The sequence below is a fragment of the Myxocyprinus asiaticus genome, chromosome 2 (assembly GCF_019703515.2).
Source record: "Myxocyprinus asiaticus isolate MX2 ecotype Aquarium Trade chromosome 2, UBuf_Myxa_2, whole genome shotgun sequence".
Classification (NCBI taxonomy): domain Eukaryota; kingdom Metazoa; phylum Chordata; class Actinopteri; order Cypriniformes; family Catostomidae; genus Myxocyprinus; species Myxocyprinus asiaticus.
The window spans coordinates 55,621,388-55,642,390 of record NC_059345.1 but is presented as its reverse complement, the minus strand read 5'-3'; the positions used below and the strand labels follow the sequence as shown (position 1 = coordinate 55,642,390).

The following is a 21,003-nucleotide window of genomic DNA, read 5'->3' as shown; positions in this document are numbered from 1 at the left end:
CTGCGAAGGCATGATCAGCGTCAGTTAGAACACAGCCAGATGTGCTGAAGAGTTGTAGAGGGAGAATGCATACTCATTCTAGAAAGCATTTGATTGGACAAGGTTCTAAGCCAAGAGCCAAACAAACCAGCTGTGAGGGGAATCACAACATTACAAACTGTGATTTGAGGCAGCATCAGCACTACGGGGGAGGGGGAGGGTACAGTACAGGTCAAGATAATCAATTACTAAATAAGATGTGGCTCTGTGCCTAACAGTCTATAAACTTGTTTTTTAAAACAAGAAAAAAAGCTTGCAGTTTCAAAATGCGGTCCCCTTATCCTGGCGCTAACTCTGATTTAATGGCAAAGAGGTATGTGAAAATCAGAGAAAAGACAAAGGGACAAGACTATGTACTTAAATGGATAGTTCACCCAAAAAAAAAAATTCTGTCAATATTTACTCACATGTTGTTCCAAACACGTTTGACTTACCATAACACAAAATGAGATGTAAGACAGAATGTCAGCCTCAGTCACCATCAGTGGTGTAGTCAGGGCCATACACAAGTATACGCAATATGCTTACTTTTTTCCTGGGGCTGTTTGCGTATAACGAATTCTAAGGATCAATATTTGCATATACCCTTGGTATACCCATTTTGCTGCTTCAGAGTCCATAATCTACTGTCATGTTAGTTTTCCTTTAACTGTATTCAATTTTTTGTAATTGGTGCATCACTGAATTCTAATATTCCCCACCCCTGACAACCGTTGTCACTGCCATCAGTGAGTGGAGAGAGAGAGAGAGAGAGAGAGAGAGATCTATGGAGAGAGAGACACCCTCACGCTGAAGCAGTATCAGGTACAATTAATTAGTAAAACATATGTTGCCAAACATCCCGTAAAATAAGGAATCGTCCCCTAATTGAGGGAAGAAATATTGTTCCGTATGAAATCCATAAGCAACACACACAAACTGCTGAGAATGTTTCACAAATCAAGAGAAATGAGAAACTGCTGCACTTTTAATTCAAAACATTTCTTGATTTTCTTTCATTTCCCTTGTACTGCCAAAACAATGACACTAATCAAAAGAGTGCCTGTATAAAATTGGTAATTTCACAATTCGATGACATTTAAGTCCCAGTACAAGTGTGTGTGGTATTTATATTGTTTAATTTCAACCGTTTACAATTTTAATAGGCTTATTAAAAAGAATAAAGACTATTTATAATATTAAACACTTCTGTGGGCTTAAAAGCTAAATTTTTAATAACTGAAATCCTTTTCAACTATTGCAAATCATTTCCTCATGTCCCCAAAACTGCATGTCATAAATCTTTGACAAAAATAAATGCTAAATCATTGGATTTCTATGTTTTCCTCATACAGTTACGAGTTTAGTGTTACATTCTCTCACTAAAATGAATTAGTTTGTGGTAAATGTGTAATTTTAACACTGATAGTGGAGGTTTTTTGTGTGTCCCTTGACTTATTGTCCACTCTGTTATGTCATGATACCATGACCTTTCATTGAAGATATATATTATAAAATGACATCACATGCTGGAGGTGAACATCAGTCATTCTGCAAAATATTTTTGAGTTATTTGAAGTTTGTAACTTTTTTGTTTTATTTATGTTGTCCTTTATTTTGTGGTGTTAGTCATATGTTGTCAAGCATGATATTGGAAAGATATGTGGGAATGTAATTTTAAAACTTCAATATAAAGTATTTATGCTAACAGAAATAAAATCATCAATATTAGTTTACAAATATGTTTGCTAGATATCAATCACAGACCATGTAGGGGCTAATTTATCCACCGAATGTCCACCCTGTTATTGTCCACCCTGATGCTGCCCATTTAACTGGATGTACAATTGAATATTTAAGTCATTTAGCTTGACCAGTATGACTAATACAATCTTTAACATGTCCCTGTAATGATGAGACATGAAAATCTTGTAGAAGAATGTTTTATTTTTCAGAAGTTTCAAAGCCGGAATGTCACCGAATTGTAGTAATGACCTACAGTATATACGATATTTACAGAGTTGCAGTTTCACCCTATACTCAGATTACGCAATGTATAACAGACCAATCTGTGTGACCAAATTTTGCTCATCTTACATTGTTATTGATAAAAATTAAGTGACAGTTCTAATTGGCCCATACAAACCTCATATTACTCCATTAATTAAGCGTTTTAACTTGTATTACTCCAATTTTCTTCTGCAGAGGCCTGATTGTCTTGAACTCAAAAGACACATACTACCTGGAGCCAGTTGGGGGACAGGAGGTACTCCACCACACCTTCTATAGCACTGAGGACCTGCCAATCAAAAGCGGTACTTGTGGGCACAGCCATCAGACTGGACACCCAAGCCTGTTCAGTGGTCACCTTAAACCTTTGCATCAAAGGGTCAGTTAGTAATTAAACTATATTAAATAGCATTTTGCTAATTGTACTATAATTATTAAGCATGCCATTTTAATTAAGAGAGTGCATAATGTAGAGAGTACATGGAATATTTGTCTTTTAAATACACTGCCTGGCCAAAAAAAAAAGTTGCACACTCTAATATTTCGTTGGGCCCCCTTTAGCTTTGATTACGGCGTGCATTCGTCATGGCATTGTTTCGACAACCTTATGCAACGTCACAACATTTATTTCCGTCCAGAGTTGCATTAATTTTTGGCCGAGATTCTGTATTAATGACGGGAGAGTCAAAACACTTCGTAAAGTCTTCTCCAGCACATCCCAAAGACTTTCAATGGGGTTAAGGTCAGAACTCTGTGGTGGCCAGTTCATATTTGAAAATGATTCCTGGTGCTTCCTGAACCACTCTTTCACAATTTGAGCCCGATGAATCTTGGCATTGTCATCCTGGAATGACAGGGAAGAAAAAATCCACTGATGGGATAACCTGGTCATTCAGTACATTCAGGTAGTCAGCTGACTTCATTTTGTTGCCGTATAACATTGCTGAGCCTAGACCTGACCAATTGAAGTAACCCCAGATCATAACACTGCCTCCAGAGGCTTGTACAGTGGGCACTATGCATGATGGGTGCATTGCTTTATGCGCTTCCATTCTTACCCTGACGTGCCCATCACATTGGAATAGGGTAAATCTGGACTCATCAGACCACATGGCCCTTTTCCATTGCTCCACAGTCCAATTTTTACGCTCACTAGCAAATTGAAGTCGTTTGTTTTCTGATTAGCCTCACTAACAAGTGGCTTTCTTGTAGCCACTCAGCTGTTTAGTCCCAATCCTGTAAATTCTCATCGCATTGTGTGTGTGTAAATTCTCTTATTCTCACTATTAAACATAGCCGTGAGTTCTACTGTCGATGTGACTTCACCAAGCATTTTAAGGATTTCCAATCACGATCATTCAAATTTTTTTCCAACCACATTTCTTCCATGAAGCTGATGGTTCACCACTATCCTTCTAGGATTTAATAATGCGTTGGACAGTTCTTAACCCAATGCCAGTGATTTCAGCAATCTCCTTGTTTTCTTTGCTTGATGCAGGCCAATAATTTGCCCCTTCTGAAACACAGTAACCTCTTTTCCACGACCACGGGACACGTCTTCTGTCATGGTTGTTTAAGAAATAAGATGCTACACACTGCATCAGTTAGGGTTAAAAGAATTGTTGCCAGCTAAAACATATTAATCACTGAAATACTGATCCAATCATAGGCTCTAAAGTATCTGCTTATTTAAACCCAAATGGTGACTTTTTTGGGGTGCAGGCAGTGTATTCAAATGAAGGCAAAAAGGTGATTAAAATGATGAAATCATTACTATTCACAGCACCTAAATTATACAGTTTTCCTTATACATTTATAAAAAATATTAACATAAAATCTTGATATTGATAAAAAAAAAGAAAGAAAAGAAGTTAATTTACATGTTATGCGTCAACTACTCAACTATTTAAAAAAGTAAATGCATTCAGTCCTTCAAGAATTTCAAAAAGTCAAAAATATCTCACCTAAAGCAACTCCCACTAGTTTTTAGACGTGATATTAATTATGGAAATAACAGGAAGTCATTACCGTCATTATCCAACATTATCCAGGTCTCTATTTCTGATCTCATGAATTGTGTGTGATGTCAGAGGCAGTTTCTCTCTCACAAAAGCAAAAATGTTCTGTTCCGTTCACTCCAATCTATTATGACTGTATAGCTAATAACCACAGAGCACTCACGAGAGAGAAAATTGCGGCTTGACGTAAACCTGTTGTGGTGAATTGTGTGTCTTCAATTCCATCCATTTTTAGGTCATGCATTTGTTCCTGTAATTTGCAACAGAAGGAAATATGAGTTTTGGCTCATTACAGTACAAAATTAAAGCCATTTAAGCCCAGGTTAAGTGGTAAGACTGATGATGTGCCTAATGTGTGCTTATTATAAAACGTCATGGTTACTGGTGTAACCTCCGTTCCCTGATGGAGGGAACAAGACGTTGGTGTCGATGTAGTGACACTAGGGGTCACTCTTGGGAGCCCGAGACACCTCTGGTCTTTGATAAAAGGCCAATGAAAATTGGCGAGTGGTATTTGCATGCCACTCCCCCGGACATACGGGTATAAAAGGAGCTGGTATGCAACCACTCATTCAGGTTTTATGCTGAGGAGCCGATATAAGGTCCGGCCATTTCAGCGGGTAGTTCAGCGTTGTGGCAGGAGGGACCAACGTCTTGTTCCCTTCATCAGGGAATGGAGGTTACACCAGTAACCATGACGTTCCCTATCTGTCACTCACTCGACGTTGGTGTCGATGTAGTGACACTAGGGGTCCCTATACAAAATGCCACAAGGCTGAACTGTGTTACGTGAACTGGCGGTGTGTGGTGGGCAGACTTGCTGTGTGCCTCATAGCCAGCACACCAGGTCGACACGTAACCTCCCCCAACACAGTTATGAGTGTCGAACGGCCCTTTTTGGGGACAAGTCGACTACCCAAAGCTAGAGACAGGCTTAACCCAGTCGTGGCCTCTTTTCCCCTTCTCTTTTTCCACTCCCTAAAAAAGAAGAGGGATTATCTGACTGGGCCACCAGGTCTAGTCGGGGGGTGACCCTCCCAAGGGGAGGTCCCTGCGGAGACTACACCTCGTCCCAAGAGGGGGGGTATTTAAGTGGAAGAATACATCACATGGTCTTTCCAACCATGTGGAGAGCCTTCAAGGTAGATCCTGCCCAATGGGGGAGGAGTTACTACAAACATGGAGACTGGGGCAGAGGGGCTCTGCCCAAGGAAGATGCAGTTTGCCAGCAGGGAAACAAATTAGCGGAAGATATAGATCGCATGGGGTTAGCCTTACAGGGAACGCCACATGCGGAGCACCTACCCCAGAACAGGGCTCTTAGTTAGTGCGTGTACTGGGCCGGCAGCGAGTCTCTCCGAAAACTTGACTGCCACAGGGCTCGGAGGAAGTCAACCAGGGAACAAATTTTGTGAGCACTACTGGGAATTATCAGCGCACGTCTTCAGCTCAAAAGGAGGTGGAAGGCGCTATGTGCAAGCAATACACCCGGCCGGCTATCCCGGGCTTATCTGCTTGTGTTGCGTGCCACTACCTGGGATGAAACCGGTTCCACCCGGAGGTTGTAGAACCTTGCAAAGGTGTTGGGTGTTGCCCAGCCCGCTGCTCTGCAAATGTCTGTTAGAGAGGCACCTCTGGTCAAGGCCCAAGAAGCCGCTACACCACGGGTAGAATGGGCTCGTAGCCCTACTGGGGGCGGCATGTTTTGGGCGAGATATGCCATAGTTATGGCGTGAACGAGCCAGTGGGCGATCCTCTGCTTGGAGACAGCGCTTCCTTTCCGCTGTGCACCAAAAGCAGACAAAGAGCTGCTCAGAGATTCTAAAGCTCTGCGTGCGATCCAAATAGATGCGTAAAGTGTGCACCGGACACAGCGACCACAGGGCTGGGTCTGCCTCCTCCTGGGGCAGCACTTGCAGGTTCACCACCTGGTCCCTAAAGGGGTGGTGGGAACCTTGGGCACATAGCCCGGTCAGGGTCTCAGGATCACGTGAGAGTAACCTGGACCGAACTCCAGGCACGTTTCGCTGACAGAGAACGCTTGCAGGTCACCTACCCTCTTGATGGAAGTGAGCGCAGTCAGGAGGGCAGTCTTCAAGGAGAGTGCCTTAAGCTCGGCTGACTGCAAAGGCTCAAAGGGGGCTCTCTGTAGACCCTGAAGAACTACAGAGGTCCGATGAGGGAACGAGGTGCGGCCTGGAGGGATTCAGCCTCCTGGCACCTCTTAGGTACCTGATGATCAGGTCGTGCTTCCCTAAGGACTTACCGTCGACTGCGTCGTGGTGTGCTGCTATGGCAGCAATGTACACCTTCAAGGTGGAAGGGGACAGCCTCCCTTCCAACCTCTCTTGCAGGAAGGAAAGCACTGATCTGACTGCGCATCTCTGGGGGTCTTCCCGACGGGAAGAACACCACTTAGCAAACAGATGCCACTTAAAAGGCATACAGGCGCCTCATAGAGGGAGCCCTAGCCTGAGTGATCGTGTCTACCATCGCAGGTGGGAGACAGCTTAGGTCTTCCGCGTCCCGTCCAGGGGCCAGACATGGAGATTCCAGAGGTCTGGGCGCGGGTGCCGGATAGTGCCCCTTCCCTGAGAAAGAAGGTCCTTCCTCAGGGGAATTTGCCAGGGGGGAGCTGTCACAAGGAGCGTGAGGTCCGAGCACCACGTCTGGGTGGGACAGTAGGGTGCTACCAGGACGACCTGCTCCTCGTCCTCCCTGACCTTGCACAGGGTCTGTGCAAGCAGGCTCACTGGGGGAAATGCATATTTGCGAATGCCAGGGGGCCAGCTGTGTGCCAGCGCATCTATGCCAAGGGAGACCTCGGTCAGGGCGTACCAGAACGGGCAGTGGGGAGGATTCTTGGGAGGTGAACAGGTGCACCTGTGCCTGTCAAATCGACTCCAAATCAGCTGGACCACCTGAAGGTGGAGTCTCCACTCTCCCCTGAAGGTAACCTGTTGTGACGGCGCGTCCACCGTAGTGTTGAGGTTGCCCGGGATGTGAGTGGCTTGCAGCGACTTGAAGTGCTGCTGACTCCAGAGGAGGAGACGGCAGGCGAGTTGTGACATCCAACGAGAGCGCAAACCACCTTGGCGGTTAACATATGCTACCGTTGTTGTGTTGTCTGTCTGAACTAACACGTGCTTGCCCTGGATCAATGGCCAAAACCTCAGCAGGGCGAGCAGAATTGCCAACAACTCGAGGCAGTTAATGTGCCAATGCAGTCGCGGACCAGTCCAGAGGCCGGCGGCTGCGTGCCCGTTGCAAACGGCGCCCCAGCCCATTTTGGAGGCGTCTGTCGTGACTACGATGCGCCTTGGGACCAGTTCTAGAGGAACACCTGCCCGTAGGAACGAGAGGTCGGTCCAAGGGCTGAAAAGACGGTGACAGACCAACGTGATGGAGCCAGTGCTGAAGCGGCCTCATATGCATCAACCCGAGCGGGGTGGCCACCGCCGAGGATGCCATATGCCCCAGGAGCCTCTGAGGGAATTTCAGTGGAACCGCTGTTCCTTGTTTGAACGCCTTCAAACAGGCCAGCACCGACTGGGCGCGCTCGTTCGTAAGGCGCGCCGTCAAGGAGACTGAGTCCAACTCCAAACCGAGAAAAGAGATGCTCTGAACTGGGAGGAGCTTGCTCTTTTCCCCGTTGACCCAAAGCCCTAGTCGGCTGAGGTGTGAGAACACCAGGTCCCTGTGTGCGCACAACACATCTCGATAGTGAGCTAGGATTAGCCAGTCGTCGAGATAGTTGAGAACGCAAATGCCCACCTCCCTTAACGGGGCAAGGGCAGCCTCGGCAACCTTCGTAAAGACGCGAGGAGACAAGGACAGGCCGAAAGGGAGGACTTTGTACTGATACGCCTGATCCTCGAACGCGAACCGCAGGAAGGGTCTGTGTCGAGGAAGTATCGAGGCGTGGAAGTACGCATCCTTCAGGTCTACCACCGCGAACCAATCTTGATGCCAGACGCTCGCCAGAATGCGTTTTCACGTCAGCATCTTGAACGGGAGTCTGTGTAAAGCCTAGTTCAGAACTCACAGGTCCAAGATTGGCCTCAACCCACCGCCTTTTTTCGGTACGATGAAGTAGGGGCTGAAAAAACCCCTTCTTCATCTCGGCTGGAGGGATAGTTTCTATCGCGCCCTTCTGTAGGAAGGTAGCGATCTCCGCACAAGGTAGCAGCGTTTTTGTCTTTCACCAAGGTGAAGTGGACACCGCTGAACCTGGGCGGATGCCTGGCGAAGTGAATCACGCAGCCAAGTCGGACGGTCTGGACCAGCCCTCGTGACGGATTGGAAAGTGCAAGCCATGCGTCCAAGTTCCACACAAGGGGGACCAAAGGGACAACGTCATCGGATGTTCCGGCAGGTGGGGCCTCGCAGCGGGGCGGAGCTCAAGGTGCCACACCACGTCGTGGCCGTGCTGAGTCTAAGGACATCGAAGCACTTACCTGGCTCAGGTAACAGCCTGGGATGGGGGAGGAAGAGGCCTGTCCTCGTGACCCATGGAGACTGTCACATCGGAGGTGGATTTGTGCCACAGCTGGGCGCTCAGGGGTGGGAGACCGCCGCTGGAGTGCCAAACCTGCCAAATGGAGTGGTGGACGGTGGTCGTGATGACAGCCGTACACACCGGATATGTGACCCAGGGAACAAGGAAACCACTCTTGCTGAGCTCTTGAGTACTTCAGCCACTTGGGCATGCAGCGCAATTAAATGCAAAAAGTACAAAAAGATGAAGATCTGCTTACCAGCTCCAGAGCAGCGGGTTTCGTTGTCCCTGGGTCGCCCATCTCAAGGGCGCTTTGAAGCCTTTCACGGGTTCTGGGCGGCCGCGAGACGGATGGCGTCTACTTCCTGCGGTGGGCTCCACGCCGGGGCCAGGCCGAAGGGGCGGGCTGCGGCAGAGCCGGTGCAGTCACCGCAGGGGGACGCCCTTGGCGATGAGTAGACGGGGTACGGGATCTTGAGCCACGCCGGGGCAGGATATGCCGGCTAGCATCCATCTACTGCTCTACCATCGATAACTGCTGGGCAAAGTCCTCGACAGTGTCGCCAAATAGGCCCGCCTGGGAAATGGGGGCAGCAAGGAATCGTGTCTTATCGGCCTCACCCATCTCGACCAGGTTGAGCCAAAGGTGGCGCTCCTGGACCACTAGTGTGGCCATCGTCCGCCCGAGAGACCGCGCCGTGACCTCCGTCGCTCGGAGAGCGAGGTCGGTCGCCGAGCGCAGTTCCTGCATCAATCCCGGGGCGGAACAACCCTCATGCAGTTCCTTTAGCACCTTGGCGGACTTGCAGGAGAGCCATGGTGTGCAGGGCGGAGGCGGCTTGTCCAGCGGCACCATAGGCCTTGGCCGTCAGAGACGACGTAAACCTACAGGCCTTGGATGGGGGCTTTGTGCACCCGCGCCAGGTGGTGGTGCTCTGCGGGCATAGGTGCACCGTGAGCGCCTTTATCCACAGGGGGATTGGCGAATAGCCCTTGGCCGCCCCACCATCGAGGGTAGTGAGGGCGGAGAAGCTGAAAAGATCGGGACCGGGCAGTAAAAAGTGCCTCCCGCGAGCATTGTCAGCTCTTCATGCACTTCTGGGAAGAAAGGAACGGGGGCGGGGCGTGGCTTTGAGCGGCGCCGCAAGCCCAGGAACCAATCACCGAGCCGCGAGGGTTCAGGGAAGAGTGGTGAAATCCACTCTAACCGACGCTCGCGGCTGCCTGGGAAAGCATGTCGTCGTCTCCGCTTCAGCCTGTGACTGGGCAATCGACCCCGAAGGGAGGAGCCCAGCTGAGGCTTCCGACTGGACGGGCCCGCTCTCCGATGCTGCGCTCGAGAGCTCATCACTTTCGCGGGCTCCGAATTAGAGGTCAAACTCGCCGTGAGACGAGCCGGCGGACTCACCCGGAAGCCCGATCGGGGCAGACGAGCGTGCTGGGGAATGGGAGGTCCGCGGGGGGATACCCGGCGGAGGCGGTCCCATTGGGGTCCCCAAATCGCCCCCAGTGCTAGCCGCGCTGGCCTCAAACCCGTGGGTAAAAGGACCGAGGCGGGAGCCTCTGGGGTGGCTCGCTTTCTTACGAAGGCGAGCCACAACCACAACGTTGCCATGGACATATTCTTGCAATGAGAACATGACCATCCACGAATGCTGTCTCTGTGAGAGCAGTGCCCAGACACGAAAGACAGTGATCGTGACCGTTAGAAGGCGAGAGATAACGAGCACAACCAGGAATAACACACAATCGGAAAAGCATCTTTAAAAAGACACGTCTTTAAAAAGACGTTCCGTGTGTGCGCTCTTTTAGAGAAATATATACTCTTTTAGAGGAGAAAAATGCTCTTTCAGAAAATATACTCTCTAGTTTTTCTGCAGAAGCGCCCAGGGGCATTCTCTGCAGTGCACCAGTGCAGAGGGGGGAGAAGCCGCTGAAATGCGCTGTCAGATCCAGCAGAGGTGAATGAACAGTCGTGAGAATTCAGCTCAATGAGCATGACCGTTCGGCTCCAAAGAGAAAATCTGAATGAGTGGTTGCATACCAGCTCCTTTCATACCCGTATGTCTGGGGGAGTGGCATGCAAATACCACTCGCCAATTTTCATTGGCCTTTTATCAAAGACCAGAGGTGTCTCGGCTCCCAAGAGTGACCCCTAGTGTCACTACATCGACACCAACGTGGAGTGAGTGACAGATAGGGAACTCTTGTGGGTCATTAGCAGGAGTTGGGAGCTCACCTGCTGCTATTGTTCTGTTTGCACTTGCTTTCTCATTATTGCCAAGGAGTGAAGATTCCCAACTGGCCTGCTATTTACAAATGAGAATTAGAGGGTCTATATATTAATAAACAGTGTGGACTACTGCAGTCTTTCTTCATTGATGAAATATTTCTGGTACAGTTGGATTTAAAGTTCTTAAATCTTGAGATATATAGTGCAGGAGTGTTGGGGAAGAACTTTTAAACAGTTTGTCAAGCTACAGTAAATATTCTAATAATATTTTGTATATTGCTACAAAAAAAGGACATAAAATGCAGCGCAGGGACTCAAACCTTTCATATTGGGACTAGTCATTTGTCTTGGAATCTGTCACCCACAATGGCTCTTACAGAAAAACCCAATCGAAACTACATTCATATGTGGTTTGAAATCCAATAAAAATCTGATATTTGTCATTGAGTTACAGTCCGATTGGATTTCCTTTTGTTATTCAAAACATAACGTGCATGATGTCATTCTAAATATCTAGTAGTATCTATGCTTGTGTTCGAATTCAGTCATTTTCAGTCATTTTACCTATGCAGCAATCACTATATAGTGAATGAGTGAAGGAGTGAATAGTTTTGGATTGAGCATATTATACACAGTTATGTTTTCGTGTGCCTCTTGAGTTCAGCACAACAGCAAAATGTCATGATAGATGTAACGTGAGTAAAGGCAAAAATTATCTCATTCTGCAATGATAGCTACTCTTTTGAAAGTGTCATTGCATAAAAATGTAGTCATCCAACAGCAACCAGTGTAGATTTACCATATTTGGACCACTGTTAGAAACAAACAGATCCAATTTCATCCCTAAGCACTGCAAACAGTCAGTCTTGAAGATTGACAAAGCATTGAAAAATAAATTGTAATTGTGCAGTGTAAAAAAAGCCTTTGTAATTGTCAGTGTGTCAGTGTGTCCAAATTAATAACTCTTCAGATGTTATTTAAAGGGATAGTTCACCCAAAAATGAAAATTCTCTCATCATTTACTCGCCCTCATGCGATCCTATATTTGTATGACTTTCATTCTTTTGCTGAACACAAACAAAGATTTTGTAGGTCCATACAATGCAAGTGAATGGTGTCCAGGACGTTGAGCTCCAAAAAGCACATAAAGGCAGCATAAAAGTAATCCATAAGTCTCCAGTGGTTTAATCTATGTCTTATGAAGCAATATGATAGGTGTAGGTGAGAAACAGATCAATATTTAAGTCCCTTTTTACTATAAATTATTCTCCCTGCCCAGTTGGTGGCGATATGCACGAAGAATGCAAATCGACAAAAAGAAAAAAAGAATGTGAAAGTGAAAGTGGAGATTTATAGTAACAAAGGGCTTAAATATTTATCTGTTTCTGACCCACACTTATCATATCGCTTCTGAAGTTATGGATTAAAACACTGGAGTCTTTTGGGTTACTTTAATGCTGCCTTTATGTGCTTTTTGAAGCTTCAAAGTTCTGGTCACCATTCACTTACCTTGTGTGGACCTACAGAGCTAAGATATTCTTCAAAAAATCTTTGTGTGCTGCAGAAGAAAGAAAGTCATACACATCTGGGAAGGCATGAGGGTGAGTAAATGATGAGAGAATTTTAATTTTGGGGTGAACTATCCCTCTAAGCTTTGCTTTTGACTCCAGGACATTCCTTGCATAGTAGTAGCCAGTCATTATAACAGGAGATTGAAAGGTTCATTCACATACTGCATAATTAGTAGGGCCCTCCCAAAGATGACTCTGGAGTAAATTGGACCCGTCAGTTAGAATGCAAATAAAACTGAACATGAAAAACAACAGTAACGGAAAGCAATGTAAACACATTGCTGCTATTGTATTGTTGCTAACAATCTTTGGGCATTTGCAGGCATTGTGTAGCAACTTGCCAGCTTTTCCTCTGCATGAACAACAAATAGCAATTACTATTAATACTTACTAATGTATGATTTAATACAATTACACTGTTACTTCATCACTTGTCAAGTTGTTTGTGGCATTCTTACACTTGTTTTATGTATGTAAAAGAGAGTGCCAAGAGACTAGAAAAATAAATCCATAAATCCTACCCTCTAGCAATTAACGTTGCTTTCTGTTTGCCGGTTGTTTATTTCTTTGTTTATCCCCCTCCCTAGGTTAGACGCAATGCCTGGGGTACTACCAAATACATGGAACTGTACATAGTAGCTGACAACACACTGGTAAGCTGAAGATACCTGTATCACACACAGCTCTGCAAATTATACATTTCTAAAACAGCAAAGTTCACCACAGGAATTAAGGCTTTAAAGTTTGAAATACAGTCAGAGTTGTGGTTTAGAGCTTGTGGTTTAAGACTTGTGCTACGTTCTCATGCAGATGTGGACACTGAGCAATTGTTGCTTAAATATAAAGCATCTGAAGTGCCTTTTTCACATTTTTCTGGCTCTATCTTTCTATCTTCTCCTCTATTTTCTATCGGTTTCCCTACTCATATACTTAATGTGGCCAAAAGTTTGTGGACACCATATTTGCTTGATGAACATTTAATTTCAAAACCATATGCATCAATTCCCCCTTTGCTGCAATAACAACTTCCACTCTTCTGGGAAGGCTTTCCTTGATACTATACGAGTGTATGTTGTAACATGGCTATATGAATTTGCTCCCATTTAGACACAAGAGTGTCAGAGAGGTCAGGCACTGATGTTGGACATTGGGACCTGGCTCACAGTTGCCGTTCCAATTCTCCCCAAAGATTTTGAATGGGGTTCAGGTCTGAAACAGAAAAAGGGCTCTCCCCCCAGGCTTTTGCCTCGAAGTTGGAAGCACACAATGCCATAGAATACCACCGTATGTAGCATTATGATTTGTCTTCACTGGAATAAATAGAGTAACCAAACATGTTAATTAGAAGGGGTTTCCACATACTTTTGGCCACATAGTGTATTATGTATTTCAAGAGGTATCAAGAAGTTCAATGAATTTGATACCTTTCTGATAGAATATTTAATTTTAGTCCTCGGGTATGTGGAACACATTTAGAGAGGGGCATGCAGACCATCACTGAATGTTACATTCTGTTGAGTTTTTCAGAAGTTCTTTTCATTCATCAAAACCTGTATCAAAGTCACCAAAAACCCCAATAGCGAGACATTATGTAAGATTTCATTATGACCGGATTTAGATCATCATATTTTCTCTGACAGGGTTTTTGCAATTTCTCAAGCGGAGTCTGTGCATTGTATGTCCATCTTGATCAGTTTTCCTCATGGCATTTCTTCATGTCTCTATAGTACAGAAAGCAAAACAAGGACCTTCACAAAACTAAACTGAGGATAATGGAAATTGCTAATTATGTAGATAAGGTACGTCATGCCTGGATGCATTTCATGGTTAAAAGGTTTTCTTAACTGGTGTATTGTGGTGCATTTGTTTATTGAATACAAAATGACAGTAATGTCATGTTTGCAATCTACTATAATGATGTTTAACAAAAAACAACCTTTAATGAATAGTTCACCAGAAAATTTAAATGTTCATCTTTTACTCGTCCTCATGTCATTCCAAACACTTTAACCCTATGACTTTCTTTCTTCCATGGAATGTAGAAGGAGATTTTTTGGTGTATATCCTGGCTGCTCTTTTCCTTGTAATGAACTTTAAAGTGGGTAAATTTAAAAATGAACAAAATTAAAAATGACAAAAAAATAAATAAAATTAAAACTACCATAAAAGTAGTCCATACTACTTGAGCACTATATTCCAAGTCTTCTGAAGACATACGATAGCTTTGCGTGAGGAACAGACCCAAATTTTAGTTGTTATTTACTGATAATCCTACCCTTGAGCCAAAGCTCTGAAATGGATTACAAAAGTTTACTCTCATGTGTTGGTGCTATTGGTTGTCACGTGACCAAATCAATGGCACCATATTTGAATTGAGAGCTACAGTACAGTGGAGTGGAAGATTGTTGTGTGAAAAACTACTTCAATTTCAGTTTGTTTCCCACACAAAGCTATATTATTGTTTCAAAAAACTTAAAATGTAAAAAACAAAATGGGCCTGGGTAGCTCAGCGAGTATTGATGCTGACTACCACCCCTGGAGTCACGAATTCAAATCCAGGGTGTGCTGAGTGACTCCAGCCAGGTCTCCTAAGCAACAAAATTGGCCCAGTTGCTAGGAAGGGTAGAGTCACATGGGGTAACCTCCTCGTGGTCACTATAATGTGGTTTGCTCTCGGTGGGGCACGTGGTGAGTTGTGAGTTGTACGTGGATGCCGCGGAGAATAGTGTGAAGCCTCCACACGCGTTATGTCTCCGCAGTAACACACACAACAAGCCACGTGATGCGCGTATTGACGGTCTCAGACGCGGAGGCAATTTTTTGACAACTTCAAAAAATATTAAAAGTATAGTTCACCCAAAAATGAAAATTCTCTCATCATATACTCACCCTCATGCCATCCCAGATGTGTATGACTTTCTGTCTTCTGCTGAACACAAACAAAGATTTTTAAAAGAATATTTCAGCTCTTTTGGTCCATACAATGCAGGTGAATGGTGACCAGAACTTTGACGATCCAAAAAGCACATAAAGGCAGCAAAAAAAAAGGTTATTCACAAGACTCCAGTGGTTTAATCCATGTCTTCTGAAAAAATATGATAGGTTTGGGTGAGAAACAGATCAATATTTAAGTCCTTTTTTACTATAAATGTCCACTTTCACATCCACATTCTTCTTTTGCAAATCACCACATACTGGGCATGGAAGAGAATTTATAGATAAGAAGGACTCAAATATTGATCTGTTTGTCACCCACACCTATTATATCGCTTCTGAAGATATGAATTTAACCACTGGAGTCGTATGGATTATTTTTATGCTGCCTTTATATGCTTTTTTGAGCTTCAAAGTTCTGGCCACCATTCACTTGCATGGAATGGACCAACAGAGCTGAGATATTCTTCTAAAAGTATTTTTTGTGTTCAGCAAAAGAAGGAAAGTCATACGCATCTGGGATGGCATGAAGGTGGGTAAATGATGAGAGAATGAACTATCCCTTTAAGGATATTGCATGAGTCATATAACTTTTTGATTATGATTTTATGTTGCTTTGTCATCATTTTGGAGTTTGACAGTCCCTGTTCACTGTTAGTTTAATTTTTTGGAAAAGAGCAACCAGTATATTCTTCTAAAGCTAATCTTTATGTTTGTACATGTTTTGACTGATATGAGGGTGAGTAAATGATCAGAATTTTCATTTTTGGATGAATTCCTATACCTTGTCCCTCATCAAGCTTTTTTTCGTTTCTTTCTTTTTTCTTTTTCTTTTGTCTGATCAGTTCTACAGAGAATTGAACATTCGTGTACCTCTGATTGGTCTAGAGGTGTGGACAGAACATGACCAGTGCATCATAAATGAGGAGCCAAATTCAACTCTTTGGTCCTTCCTGCAGTGGAGACAGAAACTCAAATCCCACAAGAAACACGACAATGCCCAACTGCTCACGTTAGTCACAAAACAACCCAGCCATATACTGTACACATGCAAATATAGAACGAAGCTGATGTCTTTACTTCTTGCAAGAGCTACTTTTAAAATTATTTTGGATATACAAGTTCTACCTTAATACAATTTTGTATTTTTTTTTTTTTTTTTTGGAATAAGTTTGCTCGATAATTTTGTGGGTCTTCAACTTATTAAAGTTGAAGAACTGCTTTAATGTTTGTTATTGATATATTGTATTGTGGCCCAAAAAGTATTTGGAAATGAATGCCACTCTTAAAAAATTATGATATTTATTGTATTAGATTAAATGTCAAACCAAGTAACATCTGCAAACAAATATGACATTTACTTAGAACTTTTTTTTTGTTATTTTTGCAATTACTTTTAACCAACTGGCTCAAAGTCATGTTTAGTGGATGTACAGTATTAAGTCACTTACCCTCAAGTTCACACAGGTATCTTAGCAGAGTAACAACAGGTGTAGTTCATCATATTATCTTTAGACATATTCCATTAGGCTTGAGGGAGTGTCCAAATACTAATCTCTTTGTCATAATTTTGAGCAGTATATCTATTTTATTTTATAAAAATTGTGAAGTGTTTTGCTTGAAAAAGGTGTGCTTGTGATATATTTCTTTAAAATAAATGTCACCTGGTTTGATATTTTATCTAAAGCCATGACATATATAAATTTGTAAGTGTGGCTCAAATGTCCAAATACTTTTTTGTGGGCACTGTAAATCATAGCTATATGCCTATTTTGTTTTGTTTTTCCCGGAAGTGGTGTGATTTTCAAGGGCACCACCATTGGCATGGCTCCTCTGGAGGGCATGTGCAGTCATGAGAACTCAGGCGGCATCAATGTGGTAAGAAAGCTTGCAGGTTTGCTTCTGGAACAGGCTGTAAACAGTGTGTGTGTATAGAGTTTGTGTTTGTGCATAGCATATGTAGGGCTTTGATAAAGTGATCAATAGCTCCCACACACCTGATTAGCCTCTTATTGGCTCTATTAGTTTGTGCTGAGGGAGAGGATCACTTTGCAGAATATAAATTAGGGGTGAAGCATTTCTGCTGGATATTATACATGGATTGAGTCATAGTACATTACATTACCCAGAATGTGCTCACTGGTCAGTAATGGTTGCATCTCAACAATCTGGAGCCCTAAGGGTTAATTTACTAGATGCAGATCAAGTCTATAGACTACAGAGGATTCACTACAGGCTATGCTCACATAGTAGCAGAATTCCTTGTCATTTTTGTTTGGAGTGCTATTTATGATTTGGTTCAAACACAACTCAGTTATGAAAGAGAGTGAACCCCATATTCTATATCTGAAGTGACTACCGTAAATGTAATTTAATGTTGTCAAAACCAAATTTTCAGAGGGAGTTTGGTTATAAACTCTCTCATCATTTACTCACCCTCATAACAATAATAAATAAACAACTAATAAAGTGTTTGACTTTGAATATCTCAACTCTGTAGGTCCATACAATGCAAGTGAATGGTGGCCAGAACTTTGAAGCTCCAAAAAGCACATAAAGACAGCATAAAAGTAATCCATACAACTTTGGTGGTTAAATCCATGTCTTCAGAAGTGATATGATAGGGTGAGACACAGATCAATATTTAAGTCTTTTTTCCTATAAATTCAGAGTTTTGGACCCCATTAACATCCACTGTATGGACCTACAGAGCTGAGATTTTCTTCTAAAAATCTTTGTTTGTGTTCTGCAGAGTTAGTTACTGAGGGTAAGTAAATTATGAGAGAATTTTCAAGTCTAGGTAAACAATCCCTTTAAGTCCAAAATTTTATTCAGTCTGACTTAATCTGCCTGAAAAACACCAACGAAAATATTTTTTATGGGATCAAGTAGAAATAGATCTTTGAAGTAACAATCGCAGGTTAACACTTTTTTTGTGTAGATTATAAGGACTCATCAACTAGTTTTCTGTCACAGGGTTCCTACAGTCTTTAAAGAAAATCATAGAAATTTCTATAGTGACTGAATTTTTCTTGTTTTGCTCTGCATTAAAATGTTTTATCAGCTAGATATTGCTCTTTGTAACTGCTTACGTAGAGTAAAAATTCATAAGCCAATGTGATAATATCAGTCTGTCCACTGAGAGACTTACTAGAGGCATTTCTACACTAATAAATGTCATTGTTCCAGTTCCAAAGATATACATATACCCGACATACAAATGGAGATCTCTACTAAATGAAATGCCAGATCCATAAGTCTTGGAGGTCCAGACTTTAAAACCCTTTATGAACTTGCCAATTTAAAGTATATTTACAGAATAATGCCATACATTAGGTCAATGTAGCTAGTCTTTCTAATAATAATAATAATAATAAATTATAGTATGTTATTAAAAAATAGTAGCCTAAACACATTTAGAAACTTTAATCACAACAACCACCGTTGCAATAAAAATTAAGAATAATAGATTCTACTTAACAGATGGCGCGATATCGAGAGAAGCCTGGTTGACACACGCATGTGCACTCAAGAGATTCAGTAGATTAGAGCAGAGAAGACAATTGGTGGGAGTGGCTCCATAATGGCTCATGTCTTGTGCGAAAGCCAGGCTTCAATATATCACGTTGCAGATGAGAAGCATATATAACACATATAAAATGGCGAATGCAAGGTTATCATTAAATTTGCTTTGCCAGCCCGAATTTTAGCCTGAACGGCCACCGAAAAGTTTTCAATGAAGGTGGACCATGGCATTGTTCTTTCCCTGCTTTCCACGACCCAATCCGAATAGGCCTTGAATTAATACTATGTGCGTGGTCTTGTCTTAGACTAGGGCCGATGTGTGTTTGAAAAAGCGCCTTTTATATTTTTAAATGGACTCCTATCTGTACTGCCTCAGATACTTTAGAATCAGCATCACAAGGATAATGTGGGTTCTTGGGGGAAATTTAGGGAATGGAAAATCCGTAAAGAGAAGTCATTTGTAATACAGCTTCATGTCATATTTCATCAGTTTTAATGGTGGAGATATTATCAGTGCTGTCTGTAAAAATCAACACTGCATGCCCTTTGCAGAGATATCAGTTTGTGCTCCTGTACCCAGGAAAAGGAGAGAATGTGTGTGTGTGTGTGTGTGTGTGTATTTGTGTTGCCTTATGAAGATAAAAGAAAGGCCATTCTGTTTGCCCCAACCAAGGTACTTAAATTGCAACCTGCAGATAAAAAAAAAAACAACATCCTCGACAATTTATGGCATCATTGTAGCATAACAAAGATGTCTTGGGAGATCAGAGATGGCTTCTCCTGCCATTTACCTACTGTGGTGTAACAGAACAACAGTAGCCTGTGGCTTAGAAATAGCCTTTATTTCATGTTAAAGCATAAATAAACATTAATCTATAGTGTGGCAGTGAAAAATGGTAAATACTTTAATGTATTGTCAATTCATCATGTCAGATAGACTCTCAATATAGTTTATGTGCTTGGAGTGCTGTTTCATTTGTTTTGATGTTTGTTACGGGTGCCAGATTAAATGATCCTCTCCTCTAGGACCATTCCGAATTGCCCATTGGGGCGGCTGCCACCATGGCACATGAGATTGGCCATAACTTTGGCATGAGCCACGATCATGAGGGCTGTTGTGTGGAAGCCACTGCTGAGCAGGGTGGATGCGTTATGGCAGCAGCTACAGGGTAAATAATAATACTCTTCTACATTCACGTGACATTTATGCCTTTAGCAGACATTTCCTTACAACAACAACCTACAAAGCATTAATCATGGTAATGGCAATTACCATGACAGGTAGCTGAATATACACAAAGCATGCTGAGATAGGTTCCAGGCATCAAGAAGAACCTTGAAGCAGTTGCGATTAATACTAAAATAATAAATAACCAGAATGCTACTGTACGCAGTAGTCAAGGAGATGATGGACGACACACTCACATACTGTCCATAGACTGTTTACTGACTGTCTGATTGCACACAAAACTACCAATATGATTTGCAATATGATTGGCTGGCTGCTATGCAATTTGTAGGAGTCAGAGTGCACAGATTTTTATCAGTCTGCCAGGAAGTAAAGACATGTTTACAAGATAGTGATTGATACAAGGAGAACTTCTGAGGAAGAGGTAGTTGTAAGTTGGTGGTTCTTGTAGGCCAGAATAAGATGCAAAGTGAACCAGATGTTATGCTGATAATCAAAAGTCTAGCTATGTAAGACAACGGCAATGACTGTGTGACCTTTAACGAAATATAAAAAGTGAGCTATGTGATGAGGGAGGTTTTGGTGAGGTGAGATGTAGACATTGTGTTTTGTAAAGTGCCGTCTATGGAGGCATCACATGAAAGTTTGAAAAACAAATTGCACTGGCTCTGGTCGTGTGATAAAGATTCCACAAAAATTCTCTAGATGAGAGATTGATATCAGAGGTGCATGCAGAGATCCTTTCTGAGATCACAGATTTGGAGGGGGGAACAAAGTGTGTAGTTGAGTGTTGTCAGCACTGGTGCAATGCAATTGGAGGAATGTTCTGAGCAATCTAGTATAAATGGAGAACAGCAGGGGTTCAAACACTGAGCCCTGTGGAACCCCAGTGAGGGTGCAGGGTAAGCACTTTACAGCTCATTGGGCAAGAACTCTTATCCAAGGATATAAACCAAAAATGCACCAGAAAGCACTTTTTTATGGATAACAACCAGAAAAGCTGCCAG

General features: G+C 43.1%; 1 protein-coding gene across 1 annotated transcript in view; it reads left to right on the top strand.

Moving 5' to 3' along the window:
* The window catches only part of LOC127416566 (disintegrin and metalloproteinase domain-containing protein 33-like), a 187,335-nt gene that overhangs the window by 122,219 nt on the left and 44,113 nt on the right, over positions 1 to 21,003 (top strand). The window contains exons 6-11 of the mRNA XM_051655992.1: positions 2,224 to 2,407; positions 12,936 to 13,001; positions 14,076 to 14,147; positions 16,128 to 16,294; positions 17,076 to 17,160; positions 19,834 to 19,976. Of these exons, the coding sequence (XP_051511952.1) occupies positions 2,224 to 2,407; positions 12,936 to 13,001; positions 14,076 to 14,147; positions 16,128 to 16,294; positions 17,076 to 17,160; positions 19,834 to 19,976 (717 nt within the window). The remainder of the gene's footprint in view (positions 1 to 2,223; positions 2,408 to 12,935; positions 13,002 to 14,075; positions 14,148 to 16,127; positions 16,295 to 17,075; positions 17,161 to 19,833; positions 19,977 to 21,003) is intronic.